The sequence below is a fragment of the Aotus nancymaae genome, unplaced genomic scaffold (assembly GCF_030222135.1).
Source record: "Aotus nancymaae isolate 86718 unplaced genomic scaffold, 86718_ANA_hifiasm-v0.15.2.pri h1tg000033l, whole genome shotgun sequence".
In the NCBI taxonomy this organism is placed as follows: Eukaryota; Metazoa; Chordata; class Mammalia; order Primates; family Aotidae; genus Aotus; species Aotus nancymaae.
The window spans coordinates 59427958-59448136 of record NW_026988447.1 but is presented as its reverse complement, the minus strand read 5'-3'; the positions used below and the strand labels follow the sequence as shown (position 1 = coordinate 59448136).

The following is a 20179-nucleotide window of genomic DNA, read 5'->3' as shown; positions in this document are numbered from 1 at the left end:
ATTTTTTAAACTAATAGTAAAAAAAAAGTAAAATAAAGAAAAGTTCCAGATAGTCAAGCTCTCAATAAGATGTACATTGTACGTACCCCTTTTCAGCAAGCTACTAGAAAATGTGGTTCATTAAAACAGAAAGTAAATAAGAAAAAGGAATCAGTGGTATCTAATACAAGAGGAAAATTATTAGTATCATGGGAGAGGGATGTCTTAGGGCAAGAGCTGGGCAAAAGGCCTCGAAGGCATTGAGTCCATATTTTAGCAAAAGGTCAGAAAGCCCAGGAAAAATGTCTCTAGGAAAGAAAAATGGAGCTGACCAATTATTTGAAAGTTTTCAGACAGTGGAAAATTATATTGTAGAGCATTTTACAGAGCTTTTGGGTAGGGAAAGGCTTGGATGTTAAAAAACGAACAGAAACCCTGATATCCAGCACACTTCCCTCAGCAGTGAACAGTATATACAAAGCGACGAGAAAAGGATGGGAAAGGAAAAAGAGTGTATAAATGTGCAAAAAAAGCCAAAAGCTCTTCTCTCATAGTAGAAAGATAATAAATAATGTCTAATATTTACAAATAAAGAGATAGCAATATACATTCATCATATAGAAAAACATTTTCAGGAAGTAAACCAATGTATTGAACAGCATTGACTTTGGCACACACGTTTTCTTTCAGGGCTGTGGCAGTGTGTACAAAAAAGAGACTTTTAATATAATTGTGTATCTTTCAGCATTATTTAAATTTTAAAGGTGATTACCTATAATATTGTTGTATGAAAGTCTTAAAAGGGGAACAAGAGTACGTATTTGGGACTAGCCTGCTTCTCTTTCTAAGGTATCTATAGTTAAGAATCCTTTGAAAAGCAATGCTTGAGAGAATGATTGGGCTGGGGCAAGTTTAGAGATCATTCAGTTCAGCTTTCTCCTTTTACAAGTAGAGAATTTGAAGCTATGAGAAAGGAAGATTGACGTAGCAAGTCAGTGTGAGAGCTGGGAAGTCCAGGCAGTGATTCCCTGTTTACTTCCCGTGTCTAAAGAAAGGAGTAAATAGGAGCATAGAGAACTAGAAAAAAGAAGCTGGTTTGGAGTTAGACAGATTGAGTTTAAATCTTGGCTCTTTACAAAAAAAAAATTCACAATTATTTTTCTTACTTGGAGCAATATTGACCGACTTTTTTTAAGGACTATTTGCTTGTTTTTTTTGTGTGTTCACATCTCTTACTCATTTTACTCTCACTTTATTGGACTTCTTCTTTCTTTTTAGAAGTTTGTTATATATTAAGGATGTAAACCTTTTATTTGTGCTATAAGTTGTCAGTCTTTTCCCTACTTTGTCATTTGTTTTTTTACTTACGGTTTTTGATTTTCTACCAGTCTCTACTAAAAATACAAAAATTAGCTGGATGTGGTGGCGAGCACCTGTAATCCCAGCTATTCGGGAGGCTGAGGCAGGAGAATTGCTGGAACCCGGTAGGGGGAGGTTGTAGTGAGCCGAGATTGTGCCACTGCACTCCAATCCAGCCTGGGCGACAAGATTGTGTCTCAATCAATTAATCAATATTTTGTCAGATTTATTAATCTTAGCCCTTATTGCATGTAGATTTTTAGCTATAGTTAGGAAGTACTTCCCCTTGGTTGTGCAGGAATTTACTCCTGTCATATGTATTGCATTTTAAATCTCTAATGCATTCAAATTTATTTCCTATGTGTGATGAGAGGAAAAGATCTAATTTTTATTTTTTATATGACTATCTGGTTAACCAAACATCACTCATTAAAAAGTCCATCTTTTCTCCCCCCAGTTTGAAATACCACCTTTATTGTATGATAAATTTACATATCAAAGGATTTTATTTTACTGTATCTCTCTTATTTCCCTTTATTTCTGAATTTCATTTCATAACTGTGAAAACTAGGAGTATGTGATGCAATAAGACCTTGTACACCAAAAACCTATTATTAGTAGACAATTATTACATTGTGTAAATAGTTCTTCAAGTTAGTTATTTTGTTTAAATGAAGGAAATAAACTCACTTTTTTGCATGTAGCAAAAGGAATGTGAACCTAACTAAAGAGAGACTTGTAAAAGTAAATTGTCTAAACTCTTTTTTGCTCAGAGCCTGAAGAAGGTTTTGTAGAGAAGCAGCCTGATGCAATTAATGCAGGGGGTCAGACTTTGAGGTCAGCATCCTGCCCCTCAGTAGCTGTTTTGTTGTGAGCAAGTTCTTAATTTCCCAAGACTTCTTTCCTTACTTCTAAAATGGAGATAATAAAGTCTTTCAAGGATGTTGTGAGCACAGTTCTGAGTGCCATCATTCAGCATAGCATAGTGCCAGCACATAAAATCCACTCAGTGAATGTCAGTTCCCTTTCCCTCCAGGGGAAGATGCGTCTATAATTTTTACTACAAAATTTTCTCCAGCTAGTCATGAAAATAAGGATTAGCCTGTTTTTTACTCTGAAAAGCTGACCAAGTAAAAGGAGCAGGTGAGAAATCAAGGTTATTTACTTTCCCATTCCCTGTCGTTGTTGCTGCCTTCACTGGATAGCAGCCTTCCTAGGCTGTTTTCAGAGTGAAACAGGAAAAGTGGGATGACAGCATCATGGAGATTGTTGACTTCTGTGTGGCCCATGTAAGTCTAGAAAGGGGGAGAAATTCAGGAGGAGGATTAAGAACAGAGATCTTCCTTTCCTCTTCCTAATATAGTATTGTTTTTAGCTTTCCTGTTCAAAGGGGGAATCTGTCTTATAATATTTTACTTTCGCTGGGCACAGTGGCTCACGCCTGTAATCCCAGCACTTTGGGAGGCCGAGGCGGGTGGATCACCTGAGGTCAGGAGTTCGAGACCAATTTGACCAACGTGGAGAAACCCTGTCTCTACTAAAAATACAAAATTAGCTGGGGTGGTGGCACATGCCTGTAATCCCAGCGACTCGGAAGGCTAAGGCTGGAGAGTCGCTTGAACCCAAGAGGCAGAGGTTGTGGTGATCCAAGATTGAGCCATTACACTCGAGCCTGGGCAACAAGAGCAAAACTCCTTCTCAAAAAAATGTATATTTTACTTTCCAAAATTTACAGAAAATCTCCCTTTTACCCTGAGAGCCCCTCCCAAGCCTGAAATTGGTGAGGGAAAATTATAATTCATTACAATTTGTGTCTGTTCAGAATGAAATGGAGATGTGAGCATTTTTTTTTTGGCAAAATCCAGTAAAGGTTATTCATCTTTTAGAATCCCCACATCTAATTTTCATTCAGAGTCCTATTTAGGCTTTATTTGGCCTAAGAATTTTCATAATTATCTCATTCGTAGTAAGACTGTAGTAAGTATAATATAGTAAGTATAGATATATTTAAGGAGATGTGTTTTTAAAACATTAAATCATATTTAGAGTTATTTTTATTTTCATGAATTTTTGAAGCCCCACTCATTATTGTAATTCATAATTTCATTCATTCCTTTTAAAATAAACTCATTGAAAATACTTCCTGTAACTCATCATTCAATGTTAAGGATTGTTATTATGTGAAAATATCTTGAAAGGCACTACATGAATATGATTCAGTCAGTTTTAATGCAGCCCTGATTAGATTATATGCATATGGCACTTGAGGAAGTGTTTTCAAATACATTTTTATTTAATTTTTGCAGCAGCATTGTGATATGTCAGTATTGTTAACCATCATTTATTGTTGAAGAGATTAAGGCCCAAAGAAGCTAAATTTTAAGTGGCTTAGGGCTGGCTACACAGCCAGCCAGAGTAACAGACCTGAAATTCTCAAATTTCAAATCTAGTGTTCCACAATGCTATAGTTTAGATATCCACATATGTTAATTTTTCCACACTAAAATTGCATCAGATTTTCCATTAAATGAATCTTATGCTTTGTTTGCAATATTTTATTTGCAATCTTTCAATCTTGCTTAATTTTCTTAATTTAAACGTATAGCTAAGTAGTCCTTTGGCATGAACAAATGAGAACTATTTAAAAGCATGAAAATTGCACCGTGAGTTAAGAGGGAACTTAGTGCTAAGGCCTGGTTTTCTTTTCCAGGTGGCGTTGCATGCTTGTGGAGTGGCAACAGACATGGTGATTGAGCACTGTATCAAAACACGGGCTTCCTTCGTCACATGCCCTTGCTGTTATGGTTTCATTCAGAACACCTCAAAGTTTAATTTTCCAAAAAGGTGAGAAATTCAGTGTTCTACCTAAGACACCAACATGGGTATAAGCCAGGACACAAAACTTGTTTGATATGAAGTTGCAATGAGATTTCATTTTGAGCTCATTTCTTCTTTCCACAATGCTTAATAAATTGTACAAGGAAGAGAAGAACTCCTTTGTGTTTGTCCCTGATTTTTCTCCTGGATCCAGTTTTTGCTGAAATTTAGAAGCAAGGCTATCCAGGAGTCAGCCAACTAGAAGTCTATCAGCTTTAGCACTTCTCTCTGTATTTTTAAATAAAATTAAAACTATTATCGTAATATCTGTGAGAGGCAGTCGAGTATCGTAGTGTTTAGGATCTGGAAGTATAATGCCTGGGGAAAATACTAGCTCCTTATCATTGTATAAGTTGTTTCACCTCAGGCAAATTACTTAAACTCTTTTTGCCTTACTTTTATCATCTACAAAATGAGGGTTATGGTAATAACTACCTCAAGGTTTTTGTGAAAGTTTAATGATATGTGTAAAGCCTTTAGAAGTGGCAAGAGTAACTCTCAATAAATGTGAACTGTTGCTAATAACAGTAGTAATGTCAAAAGATCCTTGGGACATCGCTTTGCCAGCTGGAACCTCTGTGGCCGGTGGCACCTTTGCCCAAGTTTTACTTAGGCCCACTGGGCTCATTCCACTCACTCAGCCTGGCAGGCTGCTCTTGGCTCACACTACTGGCCCAGATTCCACACCTGCCAAGTGCAAGCAAGGTACAGAGTGGTGAGGGGTGCACGAGTGAGCAAGCATGGGATCCGGCCACTGCACACAGCCAGGTATGCTGGCTGCTGCGGGGCAGGCATCTCCAGGCAAAAGCATGGGTGCTGGCTCCCTGCAAGGCTGCAGCTGGACCAGGTGTATTGCAAGCAGCTTCCACTGTAAGCACTAGGGAACACGGTGGCCCCCCAGAAGCTTGGAAATACTAGGAGCCACAGAGTCCCTGTCACAGCCCTGGCTTGGGGAGCTCCTATGTCTGGTTTCCCCAAAGGGTCACCTCTCTTTCCTTCTCCCTTCTCTCCTTCTCATGCTTGCAACATGGCAAGTGGGTGTGTTTAGGGGCTGGGGAGGGGTGTTTCAGCCCTTTTTGTGTTACAGCTCTTTTAGTCCTGCCATTCAGCAGGTCCTGAGTTCTTGTCCCACATCCAGGATGAATGAGGTACACAGAAAACTGCAGAATGAGTGAGGCAAAGAAGTGCTTTATTGAGCAGCAGTACAGCTCTCAGGAGATGCAAAGTGGGTAGCTCCTCTCCATAGACAGGTCATCCTGATGTCCGCTCAGCTCTCAGCTGAGAGGAGACCCACAGAGGGTAGCTTCTCTCTACAGGCAGGACACCCCAACGTCCGCTCAGCTCTCAGCAGAGAGGAGAGCCACAGTAAGTAGTTCCTCTCCGCAGGCAGGTCATCCTGACATCTGCTTAGCTCTCAGGTGGAAGGAGACCCACAGTGGGTAGCTGCTGTCTGCAAGCAGGTCATCTTATCATCTCTGCAACCCTCAGCAGGGAGGAGACCCAGAGTGGGTAGCTTTTCTCTGCAGGCAGGTCGTCCATTGTCTCCCAAATCTGGCAGAGTCCAGGGTTTTTATGGACTTCGGCAAGGAGGAAGTGTATGCTGATTGGCCCATAAGCGGCCCTGGGTGGGCCTGGAAAAAGCACTGTAAGTTTTCTTTTTAGTACATGGAGCTGGCAGCTTGGGCCCCAGGCTTTGGGCCATTCCTAGGTTGATGGTGGGGACTTCACTGGGGACCCACCCCTTTCCACCCAGGAGCCTGTCTGACTCCTGTTGCCATCAACCTGCTGTCCATGGCCCATGGCACCCAGGCTGTTTGTGCCAAGGGGTGCCTGCAGGCCCATGTCAAGCTGCCCTCAGTCCCCGCTTGCCCACCTCCTTCCCATTCTCGTCGGCGCCCAAAGTCAAGAGGGGGCTGAGGCAGAGGGGGCTGGCATGTCAGCACCACTTTGAGTGCATGTACACCTGGCCAGGTCACTACTGCACCTGGGCTCAACCTCAACTTTGCTCTGAAATTGGGGCAGCACTGGGAGTGAGGAGAAGTCAGAAAGTGAGAGCAGGCACTTCTGAGCCTACAGAGGCAGGATGGCTTACAGGGCTCCTGAGACTGTAGAGATGCCCAGGTCTTCAACTGTGGATGGGCAGCTGCAGCTGCGTCTGGGAGGGCAGAGCTCCCACCAGCTCCATGGAGTGTGCAGCCCCAGGCACACCTCCCCCACTGCAGCCAGTGTCATGGCAGTGGCCACTCCACATGGGCTACCGCTACCATCAATCCCCCCTCTGAAAAGGTACCTTTAACTGCAGTTAGCATAGGGATGATGACTGTTCTTAACTGCTTCATGCTGATAGGGGGCGTTGTTTTGGGGAAAACGGCAGTCAGATCTCTCTCAGAGGCCTAAGGGTCCCTGATAAAAGGGAGCCATTGTTTGAGGCTCCAGTTGTATGACTGCTTAGAGTTTGATGGCCTCTAGGTAAGAAGAAACAATTTTACAAGGAGGTTAAGTATGTGAAGGAAAACATCTAGTGCCAAAGATAACAGAAATAACTTTAAAAAAGAAATATTCATAACTTTATGGGAGTAGATGAATCTCTTGGGAGTTCAGGATTAAGGGATACTTGACAAAGATGCCTTACATGAGGAACAGAACAAAAGTGAGAGCAGTAAGCATAGGATATCCGTGGAGGGTTAATTGTTGAGCACTTATCTTTTGTGATTGTTAGCTTGAGGTTCCCGATTTCTTCACTCTAGTACTTTGGGTGCTCTCCTGGGTCAACAGAGGTAATTTTGTCAGTTCCCCAAGCCTTTACTCGAGTGTGATGAATCCAAGAATCTATTCCAGTGACATTTACTGCAATGGGAGTAGAAAGAAATACAGTCCAAGGTCCCCACCCTAGTTCAGGCCTAGAGAAGGAAGAGCCTCTACCAGTACTAGGTCCCTGGGTTGAATAGAGGTGTCCCTAGTTCTCGGGATTGGGCCTCCGATTGTTGTTTCTGTTCCTGTTGGAAACAGGCCAAAGAAGTTACATTTTAGTAAATCAGAGGTTTCTTGGTATAGCAAGAAATCATTGGTGAGAAAAGGCTGTCCATGCATCATTTCGAAGGGACTTAAACCCAGCTTTGAAGGGGTGTTTCTAACACTTAGTAGGGCTATGCAGAGAAGAGTAATCCGGGGGAGATGAGTATCTTGAGACAGTTTTCTGAGGTGCCTTTTGATAATAATATTTGTCTTTTCTACCTTTCCTGAGGATTGTGGTCTCCAATCACAGTGAAGATGGTATTGTATGCCTAGTGCCTCTGAGACCCCCCCACCCCTCTACCTACTGGCTGACAGCTGCCTTGAATGAGGTGCCATTATCACTCTGGAGATATGTAGGAAGTCCAAAGTGAGGAATTATTTCATTAATTAGTACTTGTATCACCTCAGAAGCTTTCTCTGTTCGACATGGAAATGCTTCTACCCAGTTGGTGAATGTATCTACCTATACTAGGAGGTACCGGATGCCCTTGTTTTTGGCATATAAGTGAAATCCATTTGCCTGTCTGCACCTGGGTAGCCTCTCCCGTTCTTTGGGTTCTAATGGGGGAAGCCATCAATTGAGGGGATTATTTTTAAGGCAAGTCTCACAAGCATCAACAACTTGTTTGACCATCTTTAGCAGATTTTTACCTGAGAAAAAGCTTTGGACCACTTTATCCTTACCTAGGTGGAAGGCTTGGTGGAGGATTTTCAGAACTTTCCATTGGTTGGAAGCTGGTAGATGAAGCTTGCTGTCCTCCAATTGCAGCCCTCCTGAGGACTCAAGTGTGTATCCCGGAGAGGTAGCCTATTCTATCTCCATGGAGGAATGCTGAGGTTTTCTTTCTTTCATGAAGCCCTCCCAGATCAGAGGGGCCTCAACTGGACGAAAAATCTGGGGCCTTCTTGCTGTTGATTTAGCTGCTTGGGCTGCCAACGTATTTCCTTTGGCTATTTTATCCATCTCCTTTCCCTTCTGGTGGCCTTGACAGTATATTACTACCACTTCCTGTCTTTTTCACACCTTTTTTTTTTTTTTGACATTATTCCTCCTTTGTCCTTTGATATGTTTAGAAAGCTTCTTTGTGAATAAGACCTGTCTCAATCACCAAAAACAGAGTTGGTAATTTATAAATAGCATACTGTTTCTACAGTACATGGAAAGAAGTACTCATTTCAAGCGAACTAATTGGCACTAATGAATTTAGCATCATATGTATAAGTCTATGTTTTTGATTGACTTAAGAGTAAAGGCTATAGCATTAATAAAAGATAATGTTTATCAAATGTATGTTTATCTTTATTAGCTGTGACAACAGTGATTTCCTGATATATTAATCATGCCTTTTTAAATTTTCTTATATTTTATTGTTTACTGATCCTGGAGAGACTGTTCCTCCCAGGGCTAGCCAGTTCCTATAGATAGTAAAGGTCTTATCAACAAGCATACCTTGCATAAGCAAAGCAACCAACCCAGAGCCCCTACCCCACAAGTACCTCCTTTATCAAGCTCTTATTCCAGGCCAGCATCCCCCTGCCCTACTACCATAGGCCAGATACCAAACAAGTAGGAACAGCCCTATGTCTGAGTTCACTGAAATTATTCAAACTAGCCACTCCCAAGTTTGCTTACCTCACCTGTCTCTTCCCATGGAAATCTTTGCCTCCTGACCTCTACTGGTGTTTCCCCATGTGGCCCCATGTGGCATGCCCCCTCTTCTTGGGGAACTGTGAGTGATAAAGTCTCTTTTCAGTGGCAGCCCTATCCTGATCTATTGGTTGTGCCATACCTGAATAACAGTAAAACCCACATGTTAAAACACCTGGATCTGGGTGTTCCCAAGAGGGGAAGAGAAAAAAGGTGCTTCTCTAACAGTGTAAACAATCTGTGAAATAGATTCTTAAAATTAATAATGTACTGATGATATGCTTTTCTATCTTTTTATAAAAGCATTTCAAACTGGCATCGTTTTTGCTTCAGCATGGCATTTTATGCTTTTACATACAAAACATATTTTTATTTATAATTTAGTTTCTTCAAGATTATTTTACTCAATATTTAGTATGTAAAATGATGACTAATTCCTTTTTTTTTTTCTATTTCAGTGAACAATTCAAGAAAACTTTATCATACAAGGTAACCTTAAAAAGATCTAGATGTCATTCTAATACACTTTTTATCCTTTGTATTTCTCACTCTCATATTTCTAGTGGAGTAAATATAGTTATAACTGAATAACTCATGAATGTCTAATACGGCTTGCTTTTGCAAATCCGGATAAACTATTCAAGTAGGTAACAATATTTGTGAAGGGTCTTGAGATTTTAACTCTACTTGCAATCTAACAAATTAGCCTGCCAATGGATGCTGGCAGAAGATGTGAGACCCCTGAGTCAGAGACAGAAGACAATTTGTTGCTCATGGCAATAGTGGTAGCCACAATACCATTGTTTTTACACTGACTCTCTGCTATCCAGTTCCCACAGGGCAGAAGCAAATGGGCCAGGTAGTACCTGCCCTTTTGTTCCAGAGGGAGATAATATGTATTTTCCAAGGCTGTTTACTCTGCAAACATGCTTGAGAAGATAATCTAGAACAGACAAAAATTCTTTTGTAAAAGGTCAGGTAGTAAATATTTTAGGCTATGCTGGCTGCGACGAATCTCCCAGTATTCTTCTTCATTGTCCTTGACATTCTTATTGTTTTTGTTGGTGGTGGTTTACAACTCTTTAAAAATATAAAACCTTCCTTAACTCACAAGCCATACAAAAACTGGGCATAGGCTGAATTTGGCCTGTGGGCCATACCTTGCTAACTACTGGTCTGGAACAAAGACACTCAGTATCTTTCCTTGTAAAACATGAAGAAACACAAGAGACCCAAGTAGAATTGTCTTTCAAAAGTAGTCAGAACATACAGAGTTTTTAGTCACCAATCTGATCAAAACAGTTTAGCTTCCTAAACATCACCACTATCCAATTAACTGGTCAATAGCATGATATAATACAGTTTAAGAAATGATGATATTTGAGAAAAATATATAAATAATTCCATTAGAAGTTGATAAATTCATTTGGATTCTTAGTTAATGCCCCTTTTTGCACAGACTCACTAAAGATGTAGTCTCATTTTACATACCAGCCCCTATATTTTAGGACTTTTACTTTCTCCTCCATCAAACAATTGAAATATAGTAAGGTATAGTGACCTAAAAAGTTCATTGCAACCACCTCAGCAGCTTTATCTCCTTCATCCCTGATTTATAACTCTTAAATGCCCACTTCCAGTTCTGTCTCTTACCACCTTACATGCTACCCACACCTACCCCCCCTCCTACCATCCCTGCACCCTGTACAAATATACACATATATGGAGAGGTATGGTGAAGGGAGGACTTCTAGTGTTCATGCTTTCAGCCAAAACCACAACAATGCTGGCTTTGCCTACTAGATTACAAGGTGTACATATTTTAGGAAACTATACAATTCTAGAGGAAGCATTAGGACCCAAGAACCTTTATTTACATAACATTAAAAACATCTCATCTTTCTCTCACAAGGCTATGCCAATAAATTAGAAAATAAATTGGGAAAACAGGCCAAGCTAAGTGGCTCAAGCCTGTAATCTCAGCACTCTGGGAGGCTGAGGCAGGCGGATCACTTGAGAACAGAATTTGAGACCAGCCTGCCCAACATGGTGAAACCTCATCTAACAAGGTAGCCTGCCAGTGGATCCTGGCAGAAGATATGAGGCCCCTAATAATAATTCTAATTATCCTTCGGGAGGCTGAGGCTCAGGCAGAAGTTGCAGTGAGCTGAGATTGCACCACTGCACTCCAGCCAGGGTGACAGAGTGACACTCTGTCTCAAGAAAAAAAAAGAAAGAAAAGAAATTGGGAAAACAAAACTAGACCCCTGTTTCTAATCCCTCCTTGAGTGATGTTTGTTAAACCAAACGAGAGGATGTATGGAAAAAATCAAGGGTGGTGAAGAGATAGGCTGCCCATGGGCTCCTGGCTGGAAAATAATACAAAATTTCTACAGTGGGGATGGGGCATACGAAATCTTTTAGAAAGCAGAAACTCCCCAGTGCACCAGTCATAACCTTTATCTGCTCTTTCTCCAACATCCCCCAAAACTGCTTGGCCTTTTGAAAGTCTCAGAACTTTGTGCCGAAATATCTTGAGAGTCACTTTGGAAGTGTTTTTCTCTACAGTTCAATTTAGACAGAGTACTAACCATGTGCCTTGCCCTTTCAGAACTTGATTTTGACTAAAGAGAACATGCACACAAATAATTCCAATAAAAAATGGTGAGACTTATCAGTACAAGAGAACTGAATCTTATGTGAGATTATAATTCACTTGATATTATCATTATAGAAAATGAATTTTAATTTACAAACACCATGAGGACAAAGTGCATCTTTTTCTTCAAGTCATGTAATTCTAAATTATCTTCTCTCCCTTCATTGATGCCTGTTAGTTTGTGGGGACTTAAAGTTATTAATTCAAACTATTTTATTAGTTTCTCACCCATTGTCATGAAATTTTATAGTGAGCATTAAAGTGTTTTTTTTAAAAAAAGCATAAAAGTTGAAACAAAGATATCCCTTTTTAAAAAACCAACATTGCCACAATCGATTCACTTATTAAAAATGGAGGCTTCACATGTAACGTACAGAATACTTAAGGAACAATTGATGAATCTGAGTTTAACCTGTTTGCTAAGCTGACAGGTGAGATCATGTACACACTTAGAAACGACAGCTGTTCTGAATGAACAGTTGTCAAGGGATCATTGCTTCATTTCCACTCTGCCTAATCACTCACTTTTGGCTACATGCAGATTTAAAAGTACTGTGCAAAATCATCAACTCTGTGCTTTTAAAGCCGCCTTTTCTTTTTCATTAATATACTCTCTCCTAAAATTGTTAAGCAGTAGTAATAATCAGGTCTTTCCCTCAGGCCATCTTTACAGTTTGTCTTAAAGCAGAAAGGGATACACTTTCTGCAGCCTTTTAGGGTGAGAGGAAGAGATTCAGGCTTCTCTCCTCTAAAAGGACTGAGTGAAGGGAAGAGTCGGGAAAAACCAAGAACTAACTAGCACCCTGCTGGATATACCAGAGAATTACAGAAGCCACACAGTGATCTGCATTGCTTCCTTTTCCTCTGATAAAATGAAAAGCCACTTTGCAGGCCACATGCGATGGCTCACGCCTATAATCCCAGCACTTTGGAACACCAAGGCAGGAGGATCACAAGGTCAAGAGTGCAAGACCACCCTGGCCAACATGATGAAACCCCATCTCTACTGAAAAAACAAAAAATTAGCAGGGCATGGTGGTGTGTGCCTGTAATCCCAGCTACTCGGAAGGCTAAGGCAGGAGAATGACTTGAACCCGGGAGGCAGAGGTTGCAGTGAAACAAGATCATGCCACTGCACTCCAGCCTGGGCGACAGAGCAAGACTCCATTTCAGAAAAAGAAAGAAAGAAAGAAAGAAAAGCCACTTAGTAAGACTGCCTGGAGCCATATTCCAGAGTTTCAAATACATTTTGTAATAAGTAAATTTTAGGTCTTTTAATTTAACACATTATAATAGCAAAATATAACCATATTTTTATATTTCAGCTAAAAGCAACTGGGCAAAATGTCTCAGAATTTTCTGTATATCTGTTCTTAAGAACTACATCTGGGCCAGGCATGGTGGCTCATGCCTGTATACCACCACTTTGGAAGGCTGAGGTGGGCGGATCACTTGAGGCCAGGAGTTCAAGACCAGCCTGGCCAACATGGTGAAACCCTGTCTCTACTTAAAAAAAAAAAAAAATTAGCCAGGTGCAGTGGCACGTACCTGTGGTTCCAACTATATGGGAGGCTGAAGCATGAGCATCACTTGAGTCTGGGAGGCAAAGATTGCAGTGAGCTGAGATCACGCCACTGCACTCCAGCCTGGCGACAGCGAGACTCTGTTTCAAAACAAAACAAAAAGCACAGTGTACTTGAAGGAAAGAAATTATTAAGTACCATTTTCTGAAAGTTTACTTTTTTCAAAAGTACTATTTGTATAGTACTTTATTCAGTTAAACAATGTTGAACTCCAGAAAAATGAGGTAGCTTTTGGTTGTCGTTTTTACAACTTTGAAGCAGAAGATAAAAATAAACCTACATCCTATTGCTTTTTCTTTTAGGAACACATGATTCTGTGCAGATTTGCAGACCAGACAGCTGCCCAGCTCCCACCCCAACGAAGGCTCATAGGTATGTGTTTTCATAGAGCAGCTGTTGAGTATATTATGCATAATATGACGGTGAATGATTGGACCAAGTCTATATGGGAAAAATTTATCAAGAAGAAGTCTATTTTTCAATGAGAAACTAAATATATTCTTCCCAAAAAATTCATATTGAAAAGGGTTTTGTAACTATAACATTTTATCCTATTTTGGTTAACTTTAATAATTTTGAATGTATTTTCAATGTTTGTACATTGAGTAGAATTCTTAGGTTAAATCTCTTACTGTTATGAACAAACTGCAAGATGTATCAAAAGCCACAAAAGAAAATACTAAAGATGAAAAAGTTAACTATATATGCCAAAATTGATGCATTATAAAATATATACACAAGGATGATAATGTTTTCTTTCTCAGGAAAGAGGATACTTGTGTATTATTTATCATAGACCAATTTATTTGACATTTGCAGTATTAAACATTACCTAAATTGGAAGACTACAGAAGCATTTCAAGTTTAATAAGTAATTGATTTATTGAAGACTCACTTTAGAAAAAGAAATCACATTTAAAAGAATAATAGCAGTTAATAGTTACATTTAAATACCGAGCTAAATGCTCTCACCTGTTATCTCAGTAAATTCTTACAAATATACATATGGGGTAGGTACTATTATTTACATTTTAATGATAAGAAAATTGAGACAAAAGCTTGCCTGGGGTCCTTCATCTGGTAGATGATGGAACTATACTGTGAACCCAAATTATTTGATTCTGGACATGAAGTTCTTGTCCATTTTAGTTACTGCTTCCCAGCATACTGGTGTCACATCAGAGTTTAAGAAAAATGGGTTCAGTCAAAACTAATCTTAAAATTATTCAGAGAAGCCCAACATTGGACACCATCATATTGTTTCTCTAAATTTCCAGTATAGCCCCTTTTCCTCCATGGTATACTAGAAAACAGATTATTATTTCTTTGGCTGAGCACCAGATGCAGCTTATATTCAGAGACCAAGTTGTATGAGAAATCATTATCTTTAAAATCAAAGGCAGCATAGCAAGATGCTCACACTTGGAGAAACACGTGAGACCTGAGACTGAGGGAGTAAGTGATTTCCTTCTCTTTCTCACTCTCTGCAGCATAAACATTTGGAAAGGACTCCTTCTCTTCTTCCTACAACTCTTTGTCTTTCAATGCCTTTCCTTCTTGCTCCTCCTTTTCCCATCTCTAGCACTTTGAATTAATCGAATATACATTTGAAGAGATTCCACTCACTAGACCCATGTTTTAGTCTGTTTTGCACTGCTATACAACGTAATACCATAAACTCGGTAATTTGTAATGAACAAACATTTATTTGGCTCACATTTCTGAAGGCTAGGAAGTCCAAGATCAAGGGGCTGGCATCTGGTGAGGGTCTTCTCCCTGCATCATAGCATGATGAAAGCAACACATGGTGAAGGAGAGAGCAAGAGAAGGCTGAATGTGTCCTTTTATAAGGAACCCACACTCCAGATAATGAGTGACGATAATGGTATTCATTCATTCACTCCGCCCTCTTGGCCTAATCACCTCAAATGATAGCAATCCAGTGAAGACATAATTAATATGGTGGATGGAGGGGTACATGGTAGATGTGTGTTTTAGGTATCAAAGAGGAGTGGCTGAAAGGGAAATTGCTAGAGTGGCGGGGGGCATTTGGCAATGGGAGGAATGGGGGGAATCACATTGAGAGAAAGCCGTCACATGTCTACATCTCTGCTTTACACAGGCCATTCCTGTGTTCTGTGAACATTTTTAGGAAACTCCCCAGGCCCACAAAGGTAGACTACCAGCAGCTAAATTTCAACTGTAGACACTTCAACATGTTAAAGCATGAAATTCTTCTACATAATGGAAAAGGAAAAATTAGCCAGACTGGGATCAAAGCCAAGGGTAAATGAGCTGCAATGTAAACCCTGGGTGGGTACTAAAGGAATGTAGAACATCCCATTCTGACAGATAATGTTTCATTTTAAACTAAAAAGTAGATGGGAGAAACCTTTACAGATGTCTTAAAGGAAGGACAGTATTTTATGGGAAAAAAAAGAATGTAGCTGTAAGACTGTTAATGAAGAAGGGATGGTTTTGCCTAAATGGAATTCTAGACATCTCTTTTTATTTCATTTCTAATACAGTTTAATCTTGGTGGGATGGGTCCTTTTAAGGAAAATGTACAAAGTAAACATTTTAAATATGAGTCTCTCATTGCTAATTCTTACCTACTGATTTCACCTTTCACTGTTTTTTTCTGTGAGGATTCTGTTGTTCATAGAACTTTTCTATTTCAGTGATCTGTCTTCATTTCTGAAGTTGTCTTAGTTTATGAGTTTCCACTGTCATTCAGATAATGTTTAGGCAGTATTATAATTGTTTAGGAAAAATAGAATGAAGTTTTGCATGGTCAGTGATCTTTTTCCAGGAGGATGAAGAAGCTTATATATTGAATTTAGAGCAATTGAAAGTATAAAAAAGTAAACCATGGCTTTGAATATATTCAGCCCCAAATCATTTTTCCCAAGCTACTTTTAAAGTTCGTGTTTGCCAAAGGAAAACAAGTTAACCGCTTTGCTTGCCAGTCAGGTTTCCTCTTTTGTCTTCCAGATTGTAAAGGAAATAGAATACCACTATTTTATAGAGGTACAGGAGCTTGGAAAAGTGAGAGTGTATTACACTCAACATTACATTTCCATCTGAAATGAGTGCCATATATTTGAGAATTTTCTCAAATATTTTTCATTTCTCACTTCTTCATAGCCCTAAAAAACTTCAGCTGGAAAGCTATCTTCTTTCAGACGGAAAAGCTAAGTTCTTTCGGACCTTAATCAGCATGTTATTTTAAATATTCTAAAGACAAATTTTTTTTCTACAATGTTACAGATAATGTCGTTTTATAGGGAAAGCAGAGAAAAGGTCTCTAAATGTATTTTTAACCGAAATATGAAATAGAATCTGAGGCTCCAATTTGAGATTTGTTTATAAATACATTTGAAAAGGTTAACATTCTTTAAATTATTAGCAGAGGCAAATATATGAAGTGCCATGTTTTTGTCACCATCATCTTTCCACCTTGATCAAGAATTAAATTGAAAGAAACTAAACAAGACTTGGGGGTATAAAGCATGCTCCATGGTACTTGCAGATTTTGTCACTATATAGATTCCCTTAAACAAACCGAAATTGCCTTCCTAGTGAAAGGATTTCTCATGATACCATTTGACTATATTTCAGGAAAACAGTGCATGTGCTTGGTGGATCTGGATCGAGCAAGAGCTGCAGAAGAATGTGGCTACTCCGTTCGAGTGATATCCATGGAGCCAGAGAGCTGCTCTCCCAAAAATAACATGATTGTGGGAATCCCCATTTAAAATGAGATATTCACATTTGATATTTTGCCATCGTCTTCACGTTGGATGCCCAGTGGCATTCAGGAGGTTCTTGGCATAACTAGGAAACAGCATTAGCCATCTTGAATCTATTGTGCTCAGGAAGAAAAGCAACAGGAAAATCTTAGAAGAGAGGCTTCCTGCACAGCATCACAAATGCTCTTAAAATGTGTGATTAAAGTACTGCTGGTTTTCATAGTGAGAATCCCCTGAAGTCTCAGCTGCCAAAAGAATAATACTAGTGGAGGTTCCATCACAGGAATAACAATTTCCTTCTCACTTCACAAGCTCTTCTGATCTTGCCAATGTGATGTTTAATTCAAAACAGTGTGCTTACAGCCTTTATTTTATACTTATTTAGATATTCACATGGGGACTGAAACTAGACTCAGTGGAGTTTTTTTGTTTTTTATATTTTTAACAATTGTACTTTTTCTATAACTTCAAAAAAAATCTAGTCAGGTAATTATAGTATAGTTATTTTTAAGCTGGAGTTAGTTGAACTTGCATAGCATTTAATATAATCCTTTTAAATACATTTCTGCCAGGCATGGAGGCTCATGCCTGTAATCTCAGCACTTTTAGAGGCCAAGGTAGGAGGACCATTTGAGCCCAGGATATCAAGACCAGCCTGGACAGCATAATGAGACCTCATCTCTACCAAAAATTAAAAAATGAGGCAGGATTGAGCCTGGGAAGTCAAGGCTGCAATGAGCCGAGGGCATCACAGCACTCCTGGCTGGGTGACGAAGCGAGACCTGGACTCAAAATGAATGAATGAATGAATGAATAAATAAATTTCCCATAAATTACCAAATGAGATCATCACTGGTTCAAATTATTAAATAATTGCAACAAACTTCCTATTATGTGTGGAATTTGGACACAAATTTTAACAATAAGGTATATTGGTTAATAAATTTAAGTTTGTAAGTAATTATTAAGGATCTAGTATTTTCAGCACCTTGGCCTAGATTCTTTTCAAGATTCAAAGATGAGATACAAAAGATATAATGTTTTGCCTATGGAAGTAAATCATCTAGAAGAAAAAGATTAAAGAATTAGTTAAGTTCTTTATATTACAATGTATTGTCACAGGATTTATAATTCAGATGTCAATCATTTATAAAATCTTTTTCTGCCAGCCAACATTTTAAAAGACAAATGATGCATCATTTCTGAATGCTGCTAATTCTTTAACTTTTACATGTCCCAAGTATTCCATTTGAGATTTATTTCATTGATTTTGATGTTTTTAACCCCAGTGTAACATGTATCATGAGGAGAAAGCACTTTCATTGATCATCACTATGGATTAAAATATAGGAATATTTTACAAGGCAGTATGGGTGGGGTGGGAGACATTTTGGAATATTGTTTTCTGGGATAAATTTTTTAAAAAGAATTTAGCCATTATCGCTGAGTATTTTAGTCATTTTTGCCCATAGATAACAACATGCGCTTTTATTCTGGACTTCCTTCTTTTCATTGAGGTTTAATTTATATACAATAACAGATTTTTAAGTATTCATTTGAGACGTTTTGACAACTGTATGTATCTACACACGCAACCATCACTGAAATCAGATATAAAATATTCCCATCAAATACTTTCAGGTAAACACATTGAGACTATTTTGCCAGTCTGTGGCTTACCTACTTATTTTCATAATTAATGTTTTAATTTTGATGAAGATTTAATTTACCCTTTTACTTTAATGATTAATATTTTCTGTGTCCTTTCTAATAAATTTTACCAACTCTAAGGCTATAAAGATTTCTCCTAAGGTTTTTTTTTGTAGAAACCTTATGGTCCTAGCTTATTCTGTTTAGTTCTATGATCTATCTCAAATTAAACTCACATAGAAGTAGGTAGATTTTGAGGAATATATAGTTGTTTCAGCATCATTTAAAAAAATCCCTTCCTCTCCTCGTTGAACTGCCTTGGCCCCTCTGTTGAAAATCAGTTGATATGTATGTATGGGTCTATTTCTGAATTCTCTAGTCTTTTCCATTAATCTATTCATCTTATTGCTATAGCTTTATAGAAAATCTGGAAATCAGGTAGTTTGTCTTCCAATTTTATTTTTCATTCTCTATTTTGCTGTTCTGGAGCCATTATATTCCCATGTAAATCTTAGAATTGGCTTGTCAATTTCTTTTTTAAATTTCACCAAAAAAGCTTGCTAGGAATTTTCATATTGCCTGTTCTCTTTTGATCAATTTGAGGAAAGTGAATGTCTTAACAAGATTGAATGTTATAATCTATGAATATATCTTTCCATGTGTTTAGCTCTTCTTTAATTACTCAGAAACATTTTATAAGTTATTTTCTGTGTAGATGATTTGTTTTATTACGATTTTACTGTGAGCTTTTTACATGCTGTTCCCTGTACTTAGAATAACCTCTTTTTACTCCTCCCACTAGCTTAATGTCATTCATCCTTCTGCTCTGAGACTTGACCTCCTTGGAATTAGGTATCTGTTATAAAATGTCTACCATCCAGAGTAGTCTTCTCAGTCTTCCCCAGGTGACTCAAGGTACACGCCCCTGCCCCCTGCTTCGCCACCACCAAAAAAAAAAAGCTCATCTGATGAGTATGGAGAACAAAAATAGAAAGGGGGGCCAGGCGCGGTGGCTCACACCTGTAATCTCAGCACTTTGGGAGACTGAGGCAGGTGGATCACTTCAGGTTAGGAGTTTGAGACTAGCCTGGCCAACATGGTGAAACACTGTCTCTACTAAAAATACAAAAATAGCTCGGCAGTAGTGGTGTGTGCCTGTAATGAGAAGGATGAGGAAGGAGAATCACTTGAACCTGGGAGGTGGAGGTTTTGGTGAGCTGAGATCGTGCCACTGCACTCCAGTCTGGGAGACAGAGTGAGACCTTGTCTCAAAAAAAAAAAAAAAACAATAGAAAGGGGACCCATTGCTCTCCCACCTTTGTTCTTGGCATGGCATTCTCCAGCTGTGATGTCTTCAGTTATTAAAAGATAACAGGTTTTGTGACTGCTCTTTGGGCATTATTTTTCTGTGTAAATCCTTGCCAATGCTTCTTTCCCAGCCAGGGCAAATAAAAATGGTTGGATACAGAGAGCAGGAAGATTGTTGCAATGATAAAAGCCCAACAAGTGACCTGATCTTACCTTCATCTTTGTCCTTCAAAAGCAAGGCTGCTGCTCACTGATCTATTTCCCCCAAGGTTGTAATAATATTAGAAACCACAGCTTATCTGTCATTGGCTTTTGAGCCTGACTCAGAGAAACAAGGGTATAATTATTA

At 39.0% G+C, this 20179-nt stretch overlaps 1 protein-coding gene across 2 annotated transcripts in view; it reads left to right on the top strand.

The window, feature by feature from the left end:
* GSTCD (glutathione S-transferase C-terminal domain containing) overlaps window positions 1-18479 on the top strand; it is a 135901-nt gene extending 117422 nt beyond the window's left edge. For both annotated transcript variants that reach the window (XM_012436582.2, XM_012436583.3), the window contains exons 9-12: window positions 4049-4182; window positions 9337-9367; window positions 13423-13492; window positions 16742-18479. In XM_012436582.2, the coding sequence (XP_012292005.1) occupies window positions 4049-4182; window positions 9337-9367; window positions 13423-13492; window positions 16742-16878 (372 nt within the window). In that variant the 3' untranslated portion in view covers window positions 16879-18479. The remainder of the gene's footprint in view (window positions 1-4048; window positions 4183-9336; window positions 9368-13422; window positions 13493-16741) is intronic.
* The last annotated feature ends 1700 nt before the right edge of the window (window positions 18480-20179 follow it).